We start from the raw sequence: 11308 nt of genomic DNA, 5'->3' as shown, positions 1-11308 counted from the left end.
CATTTAAAGTTTAATTCTTTAGTTTGAGAAGTCAAAGGCTTGCCTCGACCATGTTTTAACACTGGAGCCATATTGAATTAACAATATAAAGTTACAACACTTACACACAAATTAAACACTAGTTATGGCCCTGCCTTCATACAAAACTGCTGAATACGCCGTTCGCACGGGAATAGAATGTGGATGCGATTTCCCTTATAGCATCCAAGCTTACGTCTTTATAATTATTAAACTGTATAAATTCATTCTTTAACTCCGGTCTGCATCGTGCAGACATGGGTGTAAAAGTCTCATTTTAGCTATTAAATGTAGTTTTTAAGTACATCTGAGTTTTCATTTGGGGCCTCCGGCTGCGGGACATGTAATTCACTTCAACAAATATTATAACAATAATAACAAATAATAACAACAATCAACAAATACAAAATTTATCAATTAAACTACGTACATAATAATTATAATTTTTGAATGAAATGTGCTTTATGTTCTAACGCTACCAAACGACTGCACGTGGCACCTGCGGACAGCGTAAACTGGTTTATTCTGGTTTTGTGCGTGTTTCCACTTTCCACTATCAAGTGACGATTTATTTATTTGTTTTGTTTCGTAATTATTATGGTCAAATATTAATTATGAAACAAATTATTATGGACACGATATTTTATTGTTTCACGGTAGTCGCCTTGTCGTTTGCTCAAGGACGTAAAATTGAATGATATATTTTTTTTTATAAAGTCAAAACCATTTTCTTTCAAATAAAAACTTGTTTTTATTGAAAACAAAAGTGTTGCTAGGAATAAGTATAAAGTTAAATAGTAATGTTAGGATATCGAAACATTTTTGTATAGGCCAGAACGATATAGTGGAAACGCGCTCTAAGATCTGAGTAATATACACACCACTACATATGCAAAAATTTCTCCAAGCTAATTTACCTGTAGGTATGTGTAAATACATAATACATATTATGTATTACCTTTAGAAAAGTAATATGTATATTATACATGTAATAAGTACCTACCTAATAATACGTGGATATCTCATTATTAAATACAGTATTATCCACTTGTGTAATGTGACTCAAGATATTGAGGACAAAATAAAAAATACACAGTATCAAGATCGTTCAGTCCATTTTCCCTAGGGTTGCACACTCAAAATTTTGATTTCCCAAATTGCCATGAGATTCTGGTTTACCTATAGCACCTCAGATTTTTACATATAGAAAAATTTATACTCTATTGATTTTTAAATCTTGACTTTGATAGTTGACACTTGACGTTTCCGTATTGGTTTTTTAATCTGTAACCAGATTCAATACTGTACTGCCGATTGGAAAATAGTAATTTTTAATAAAATAAAAGGTGTGTATTCCCAAATTGTATCAATTTTCGAGTATTATGACTTCATAATTAAGTTTCTCGATTTTCCTTTATTAATGCAGAAATATGATAATGGTAAAAAATACTTATTTATATTTGTTATGTAATTGATTTAAAGGTTAGGAATATTGCTTTCAGATGCTCTCATCTTCACTCCTTGGTAGCCTCCGCGCTGCGCGTGTGTCAGTCCAGGTCACCAGAAACCTGGCAGCGGCGTCCAAAGCCTCCGACCCAATCCAGCAGTTGTTCCTTGACAAAATCAGAGAATACAAACAGAAAAGCGCGTAAGTACTCTACTTTCCGATCAGGATATTAAAAATCATCATTTTAATGTATGGCTGCAATGATTCTGTATCATAACCAGCCTAAAACTAAAAATATTCATGTTATCCCATTCTGTTGGAAATTGCTATGTTAAACCAGAACCTAGTACTTAAGGGAAGTGGTAAATTGTATATTCTTTAATAGATTTTTAATACCTGATTGTTTCTATCACATGGCATCACATAGTATCTTTCAGTAAAAGATGCAGTTGCAGTTTGCATTGTAAGGTAAAGTAATTAAAAGGCGCAGTAGGAGTACAGAGGAATTACTAGCAGTAATAAAGCATTTATGCTTTTGATGAAATAAGTTTCTAATGTATACGGCAAGTCATTTATACATGATTTAGTCCATCTAATTGCAAAATTAACAATATAAATTGGTTGCCTGGTAGATATCGCTACCTAGCGATAAGGCCGCCCTTTGCTGTTTCTGTAGTATTGTCTTTGTTATGTGTATTTATTTATTTTCAATGCAATAAAGTATAATAAATAAATAAATAAATAAATTGACTTTCAGTGGTGGCAAGATGGTAGATGTCAGTCCTGCTGTAGAAAAGGAACTCAAAGCAGAGTTGGAGAAGCTGGAACGCCAGTACGGAGGTGGATCTGGTGTCGACATGACCGCATTCCCCTCGTTCAAGTTTGAAGACCCCAAGCTAGACCCCATCAACGAACAGGCTGCCAAGAAGTGAACAATTAGCGTATTAATTGGTTATCATACCACAGTGTTAGGAAATAAACTGGTTATTTAAACTAATAATTGTTTTTATTGAATCGTCTCGTTTATTATAGTCTTGATTTTGTTCTAACCCTTAGTTGAAGTAGATATAAATCTGTTATCAAGACAATAAGACAATCAAAATGGGTTTTCGATATGATACATCTTAATATATATAAATCTCGTGTCACAATGTTTGTCCTCAATGGACTCCTAAACATACGTAGTATATTATTATTAGTCTGTGCCTAAACCACTTAACCGATTATAATAAAATTCGCACACCATGTGCAGTTCGATCCAACTTGAGAGATAGGATAGTTTAAACATGTAGGTACCACAGGCGAAGCCGGGGCGGACCACTAGTAATATAATATTTTTAAATCTATTTTTAATTTATTAAGAACTATATAGTGAAATGTATTCATTTGGAAGATTTTCACGAAATTTATGCCCTTATTAAATAATTTTGTGCAAAAGTAAATTTTACTAGCCATATTCTATGTAGGTACAATCTAAAATATAAACATTACACAGTTGGTTTTCTATACTAATATTATATTAAATAGGAAAGGTTCGTAATTATGTATGTACGTATGGTTTTCACGCATAAACTACTGGACCGATTTCAAAAATTCTTTCACCATTAGAACGCTGAGCAACATAGGCTATATTATTGCATTTTCAAAAAAAATAGAGATCCTTACCAAAAATGCAATAATGTAACCCAAGGTGTAAAAAAATCCTTAATAAAAATTCTGTCATCACGTGCGCTGCGGAATCTATTCCTTGAAGTACGAGGATGGTTCTTATGAAAAAAAAACGTAAACATGTAGGTACCACGAGCGAAGCCGGGGCGGACCGCTAGTATGTTATAACTTGGTCAAAGTAAGTCATACTTTAATTTCCCAAATAAAATTTAATTACTAGTCGAGTTTGTTTATATGGTTAAAGCAAAGATTAAATTTTTGCGATACTTTTAAGGTAGGCGTACATATTTTTCGCTTGGTAGATTTATAAAAATGTATATGTAACTAGGTAGTGTATAAGATGCCACAAGTCAATTTATGTGTTATGAGGAAGCTTAGATCATTAAGTGAGGAAGTCTATAAAATATATAACACTCATGAGTAGGGCGGAGCATAAATAGAAAAAGTTATTAGAAAAAATTGATTTGGTGTGTGCCTCACTTGGTAATAAATTGTTAAATTAACAAACAATACAGTAACAAGGATGTGTGAAAAAAAAATGCTAGAACTTTTACATCATGACTCAGTATATTTCATAAACACACACACACAATATAATATTACACCACGTTCTCGTATTTGCGACGATATAGCTTATTTTCATATTACCATGCAGATTTTCATTTTGTCGAATGAATATTTCATTATGATACGAGCAGTAAATCGCATATTATGAGTTTTTCGTTACGTATTTGTACATGTTTTACAACGTTCGTGTTAGAATGAAAAGTTCTAAAAGGAAGGGGTTGTACAACTTTTCACTTTTACGGTAAAAGCACAGGTAAAAATCGTTGCTTCTCTAAAGGTAGTAAATACCTATGTATACTTACGTATTTATGAAAATTCAAAAATAAATTGTAGGTACCTAAGTAACTAACTAGTTAAGTTAATCTGTTGGTAATGCTATGCTAATGATTTCACTGGCGAGTGGCGGGTTAGTCAGTAGTATTAAAAGATCAATGATAATCTAATGGGGGTGTGTTATTTATTGTTTATTTATCGACATTACCTTATGCATTATTGTGCATCAGGTTTGAGATAAATTTATAAAAAAATTTAAAATGAAAAATGAAATGAAATGAAATAAATTTATTTGTCCATTATATGACGACAGTGGGTCCCAAACTAAGTGAAATACTTGTGTCTTGGGACCCTGAGTTGCGCTTCTTGGTTATATACATATGTTATGGACAGTAGAAAGTTAACAAGTAGGTAAATAATCTAATGTAATGGAAGTTAATACAATTAATAAAAAAATAAAAGAAAAACAAAGTAGGTACATTATTTTGCGGTTTGCAGCACGCGTGTTCGTGATAGTGTGTGTGTGTTTACGTGTGTGTGTGTGTGTGTTCACGTGTGTGTGTGCGTGAGTGAGTGCGTGTTTGTGTGTGTGTGTCATTGTTTGTGAGTGAAGGCATATTGTTATAGTGTGTGTCAGCTCAGTGGTCCTTTAAGTAATTGTTCGGTTTCTTCAAAAGACAGCGTATGTAACCATTTCTTTATGACCTTCTTGCATGTGTAGTTCGATAGTAGTGTTATGTTACAATGTTTGTTGACACTATTGTATATCCGAGGAAACAAAAATTTTGGACATCGTTTAGCTAAAAGGGAGGATGCACGAGGACATGGCAGTGAGAATGTACGCCTTGAGGTGAGTTTTTTAAAGTCCTTTCTTATTTTTAAGGTTCTGTGAGTAGTTAACACAGCCTTGAGAACGAAGAGCTGCCTGACCCTTAGGACTGCGAACTCGCTATACAGGTCAGCTGTTGGGAAGCGGAAGGGTTTTCTCAGCATCACCTTTATGGATGGAAGCCTAAGAGCCTAAAAGGAAATTAATTTTCTGTTGAAGGCCATTTCAATAGGTATGTACTGTAGATTCCTGATAATAATTGTTTACAATCGTATGTGGTAGTAGTACCTACCTAAACCGGAGCCCCCCGCGGCGTAAGGTGGTTAGGTCCGGAAATGGAACGACGATATTATTTAATATCGTCGCCCATTGGCACTCCCGGATCTCGAAGGGCCGCCAAGAAGCGGCAGTCGCCACAGACGGCGGGGGTACAAGGCCTGGCTGTTAACCCCCGCCGTTCAAGATGATAGACGGCAACCGTTGGGTTTTAGTGGGTATGGCTTCGTGCGAGTCCCACATACCCCCTTGGACAGTAAAACTGGCGAGGGGGATGCGTAAAGGCATTTCCCAACGTAAAAAAAAAAAAAAAAAAAAAAGTAGTACCTACCTATCTACATAGATGCAGTATATAAAGTACATAGCTACAACTAAGGATTATTAATTTATTAATATAGAAACACTGATTAAAACATACATTTTAACATTGTTATCAATTTATCATTCAGACAACATGTTTTATTTCCGAATTTTCTTTCCCAGCTTCTGAAGCTAGGTAAAAGCTGCGTAAAGTAAAAGCGCAAGGTTACAAAGTTACTTTAGCTTTGGTGTGTGGTGTGTTCTATTTTTTCTGATAGTGATAAGTCCTTGTAAACAAGAGTTCAAATCAAACGATAGGACATACTTTTACGTAGTTAGCGTCGCGATTCATACTCGGCAGACTGTAGACAGTCGCACATGCCGCGCCGCAGTCGCCATTCCGCCATCACTGAAGCGGCACGGCGTTAAGATCGCGCAATGATAAGTGACAAATAAATAATTGTTACTATGGCAGCCGGTTTCGTCGGCTCCACGAAGAGTTTTCCTTTTTCATTCGACGTTGATGTGGATGAGGACGACGTGGGACGCAGTACGCCACATCTAAACAAGCGGATAGGTTTGTTTTCTTGTTTTAAGTCCTGTACCTAGCGTTAATTGAAAACGACGTTTAATTTATGTTATGTCCTTGTTTTAACAAAACGTTTATTTTCGTGGATAAACACATTTTCATAACCTGAAACAGCTGGTGTAATTTGCAACGTGATGCGTAATGACTTCAATGTTATTGTCGATTTAGTCGAAAAGAAACAATGATGTTTACATTCTTACATTTTACCGGAAGATTCGAATTGCTAATTTTCCTTTCTCGATTAAAACGGAGTTACCACGTTGTCACTTCATATCGAAATTCATGATATTATCACGACGAATACCTTATTATTACAGTCAATTATCTTTTATTGCAATAGGAGTACTATATTTTATTACAACACCAAGGTGAATAACCACCTTGTTGAAGTGTTGAAGAGTGTTTTAGGGGTATTTTTCCGTGGCAAGGGTGTGCGGCCGATCGATACTCGGCTCGGTCAGCTGGCGTTAAACATTTCACATGTCTTGTTTTTATGAAAAGCAGTTTTGCAATTCTTTCAAAATAACAATTCGTTTATTACATAAGTACATATTACTTCAATGGTTTATTACTTCTGGACACACTTAATACAGCCATATTATGCAGGTATATTGAGAACTAGCGGTCCGCCCCGGCTTCGCCCGTGGTACATGTTTACGTTTTCTCTACATAAGAACCATCCTCGTACTTCAAGGAATATAATAAAAAAAGAATTATCGAAATCGGTTCAGCCGTTCTCGAGTTATGCGCTTACCAACACATTTTGCGATTCATTTTTATATATAAGACTAGCGGTCCGCCCCGGCTTCGTCCGTGGTACATGTTTACGTTTTCTCTACATAAAAACCATCCTCGTACTTCAAGGAATATAAAAAAAAAGAAATATCGAAATCGGTTCAGCCGTTCTCGAGTTATGCGCTTACCAACACATTTTGCGATTCATTTTTATATATAAGAAGAAGATATGTCTCCAATTTTGTATTTAACTAAGTACCTACCTACCTTTGCCTGCAGCTTGCTGCCTGAGGTTAGGTAGGTAAATAAATAAAATAAAATAAATAAAGCTTTTATTAATTCCTTTACTTATATCTAATTACAAATTTTGTTGTTAGTGTGGTTAGTATTAACATTATTCTTATTTCTCTATAACAATTCTATTTTTTAAATATTAAATTAAGTGTTAGTTAATTAGTCTTTCTAATTGTAATAGTATGTAATTAAATATAATAAGGACCGCTTTTTGCGGTAAAAGCCTCCTCCAATTTCTTCCACTCATCCCTGTTCTTAGCTAATCTAGTCCAAAGGGCACCTGCATGATTTTTGATATCATCACTCCATCGTGTGATTGGTCTTCCCCTCTTACGCTTTTTATAAAAAGGTGTCCAATTTATTACCGAATGTGACCATCTGTCATCTCTCAATCTGCACAGGTGACCTGCCCATTTCCACTTCAATTTACATACATATCTTACTGCATCTTGAGCTTTCGTTCTTTTTCTTATATCACTATTTCGTATTCTATCCTTAAGTTTAATATTCAAAAAGCTTCGTTCCATGCCTCGTTGGCAGATGCTAATTCTGTTTAAATGCTTTTTTGCAAGGGGCCATGTTTGACATGCATACGTTAGGCAAGGTGTAAGACATATGTCCATGGCTTTAGCTTTTAGTGGAATTGGTATTTGTCCTTTGAAAATCTCTTTCATAGCCCAATATTTATTCCATGTTTGCTTGACTCTTCTTTCTATTTCTTTTTCGTTGCATAGCTTAAATGAGATAAGATGTCCGAGGTAAATGTAGTCTTCAACATATTCTATAGGAGTTTCATTTATTGTGACTTGTAACTGGTGGCTGTTTGTTATAATCTTAGTTTTTTCCTGATTTATATTTAAACCTGCTTTTTTGCTATATTTATTTAGCGATTCTATCATTGTTTGCAATTCTCTTACATTTTCTGACAACAGTACTATATCGTCTGCAAATCTCAGGTGCGATAAATATCGTCCATTGATTTTGAGACCATATGACTCCCAATTTAGCTGGCTGAAGATATATTCCAGTACAGATATAAACAGTTTTGCTGAAAGTGGATCCCCTTGTTTAACACCACGGTTAATCTTGAATGTTGGTCCTTGTATATCTAATTTTACTCTAGCATAGCTGTTTTCATATATTGTTTTTATAATTGATATGTATGTGTCGTTGACACCTTGAGCTTTTAATGCTTTCCATATAGTACTATGTAAAATAGAGTCAAATGCTTTTGCATAGTCAATAAAGCATATATATAAGGGCTGGTTGAATTCTTTATATTTTTCTATTAACTGTTTTACTGTATGTATATGGTCAATTGTAGACATTCCTTTCATAAAGCCCGCTTGTTCAATGGGTTGTTTTTCATCTAAGATATATGTCAGTCTTCTTAGCAGAGTTGAGGTAAATACTTTATATATGCATGGAATTAAACTAATCGGTCTGTAGTTACTTATAAATTTAGGGTCTCCTTTTTTGTATAATAATATTATATCTGAGCATAGCCATTGTTTTGGAAATTCTATTCTCTGTAGAACGAGGTTGAATAAATTTGTCAGAGGTTTTACTATGTGTGGTTGGCTCGCTATGATCATCTCATTTGTTATACCATCGGGGCCGGGGCTTTTTCCTGATTTGAGCTTTTTAATAGAAAGGTGAGCTTTTTAATAGAAAGGTTAGGTAGGTACGTCCTATAATATTGAATAGAAAAAATATAAAAAACCGTTATATTTTAAAATTTTAACAAATAACACACGAATAATTATTAACAAACGCCGAACTAAAACTAGGTAGGTATCTACCTAAATAGGGATGCATCAGGTTTACCTAAAAAAGGGTTGAATACTTAGAGCATGGACCTAAAAAAAATTATTAGAAGGTTATGTGGCATCTCGAAGTGTTCCTTTGTTAATTTTTTTTAAATCCATAGTTATTTTTTTTTAAAAGCGTTTTCTTATCTATGATTCATTCTGCAAAGCTGATTGGTAAATTCCTAGAATCGAAATTCGAACCTGCACGTCATTTAGAAGTCATTTAGGTACCTAGGTATATGCAGAATTAACTTGGTAGTTAACATTATACCTATTTGAATTTTGATATCGCATTTCCAAAACTAATAGCCGATTCCTGCCGATTCTATTGCTATCAACTCTAATCATGATGTCTACATTTTTATGTTAAGATTATTTTCTATTCAGCTGATATTTGCAACCTATATCTTCATTGGATTGCCATTGCAAGCTGTCATTCTCATTTAATGAATCTTAAAATTTAAATTGTCCAAATTCTATGCTAAGCTTCTACGGAATTTTGTACATGTAATTTATGCTATAATTAACTAAGTAAAATTTGTAAATTAGAATTTTATCTAATCGCTATCGCTACACGTGTAGGTCCTGTGAATAGCGATCGTTGTGTAGATCTTTAAACGTGTTACGTGTCCTCGTGTATGACACCACAGATAAAATAATCCTATATTAGACACACGATGTCACGGCAATGTATGTGTTAAGATTTTAGTCATTATATTTAGACCGGCTACTCACGTACCTGCCACAGGGGCGATATTGCTTGGTACTTGGTGGACGGTCGGAGCAATTTCAGTTGCACTCTAAATTGCCCCTGCTTGCCTATATACACATCATAATTAAGGAGCGAATTAAGGGTCCAATTCCAATATTACCCCTGCTGCAGGTACGTGAGTAGCTGGTCTTATCGAGATTATTTTTAGACTGGAGAATTTTAAGAAATAGGAGGACTGATTATAGATATATTTTTTTTCGTATCACAAACGCGTCTAAAAGTTTCTATAATGACATACTTAGTACATTTTTTGTCCATGTGCCTATCCATACTAATATTATAAATGCGAAAGTAACTCTGTCTGTCTGTCTGTTACTCAATCACGCCTAAACTACTGAACCAATATGCATGAAATTTGGTATGGAGATATTTTGATACCCGAGAAAGGACATAGGCTACCTTTTATTGCGAAATATGTACCACGGGCGAAGCCGGGGCGGACCTCTAGTATTAAATATTTTTACAAATCCTTATAAGTAGTAGGTACAGTAGGAGCAAATACATAAAATTGGCAAATGAATTTATTAAATCTAGAAATAATTGTTAAAAACTAACCTCTGGCGGCACAAGGAACAAGAGTCCTCACAGCACCAGCTACTCTCGACTTCTAGTCTTTAGACGGGTACTTAGACCCGTTAAAAATTATGTTTTAAAATAATATTCAAAATTAATTCTACCAGAGATTATATTATTATACAGGCAGTTAAGAGTTGGCTGTAAAATCTTCTATATTGTTACTTTTAGAAATAATTATGAATGTAGGACATATTTAAAATAAGTACGAAAACTTATCGCCGACAACATCGCATATAACACATTCGAATATTAAAGGCTTTGTCAGACAGGACGCGTACTTAGCGCGCGTCAGAGCGTTAAGTTGACGCCGCGATATGACGCTAAGATGTGTTCTACTACCATCGTAGAATACCGTCAAACAGAGCGCCGGCGCTAGCAGTACGCAACGCTCTGTCGCGGCGTTAGGACGCTTTAACGTCGGGTGTTGTATTTTTTTACAAATTTTATTTTAGCGTCGGAGTTAATAGGCGTAAAATAATAATAAAATACTGCATAATGACCGAAAATTTGATAGAATTGGTTAGAAAATATCCATGCTTATATAATACGAAGGATAGTTCATATAAACTATAAAGATATATCAATGAAGGCAAAATTGTGGGCACAAATCGGAGAAAAAATTAATGAAACTGGTAAGTAAAAAATTCTTCCGACTCCGGAGTTAATATCGCTGTACCTTGTTTTGTTCGTAAGTAATAATTATGTAAACAACATGCAACTTTAATAATATCAATTGCTGTGTCCTAACGCGCGCTAAAGCGTTCTGTTTGACGAAGCCTCGCGCGACGTTAAAACAGGACGCTGTAGCGCTACTACGCAGCGCTAAAATACGCGTCCTATCTGACAAAGCCTTAATAGATAGCAGAAACCTTTCACAATGTTTAATTGACAAAATATTAGATAAGATAAGATATTAGAATAGCACAGCTTGGTTAGGTACTTCGTAATAATGAAAGTTATTAAAATAAGTTATAACTATAAAGTATACAATAATGATAAAATATGAGATTAAATTTTGTCAGTAAATTTAATCTAAAATAGTTATAAAATTCTCGTGTCGCCGTGTTTGTAGTAAAACCTCTGAAACGGCTTGACCGATTCTCCTGAATTTTTTTGTGCATAATGCATATCCGGTAGATCTGTGAATCGGACA

General features: G+C 34.6%; 2 protein-coding genes across 3 annotated transcripts in view; both read left to right on the top strand.

Annotated features, from left to right (window-relative positions):
- Positions 1-1241: 1241 nt before the first annotated feature.
- ATPsynCF6 (ATP synthase, coupling factor 6) lies at positions 1242-2465 on the top strand. The gene is made up of 3 exons (XM_089706395.1): positions 1242-1364; positions 1521-1666; positions 2223-2465. The coding sequence occupies exons 2-3, from the start codon at positions 1521-1523 to the stop codon at positions 2395-2397; spliced, it is 321 nt and encodes a 106-aa protein (XP_089562521.1). The 5' UTR covers positions 1242-1364; the 3' UTR covers positions 2398-2465.
- A 3290-nt stretch (positions 2466-5755) lies between these two features.
- Positions 5756-11308, top strand: part of LOC149480733 (AMP deaminase 2-like) — a 44685-nt gene continuing 39132 nt past the window's right edge. Inside the window, exon 1 of one of the 2 annotated variants that reach the window (XM_089706768.1) lies at positions 5756-5955. In XM_089706768.1, coding sequence (XP_089562894.1) covers positions 5847-5955 — 109 coding nt within the window. In that variant the 5' untranslated portion in view covers positions 5756-5846. The remainder of the gene's footprint in view (positions 5956-11308) is intronic. The other variant, XM_089706778.1, reaches the window with a different exon arrangement.

Source organism: Colias philodice, chromosome 18 (assembly GCF_061535455.1).
Source record: "Colias philodice isolate Cphi_HAF_F1 chromosome 18, ilColPhil1 Martin Lab GWU primary, whole genome shotgun sequence".
NCBI lineage: Eukaryota > Metazoa > Arthropoda > Insecta > Lepidoptera > Pieridae > Colias > Colias philodice.
This window is presented reverse-complemented; position numbering and strand designations above follow the sequence as displayed.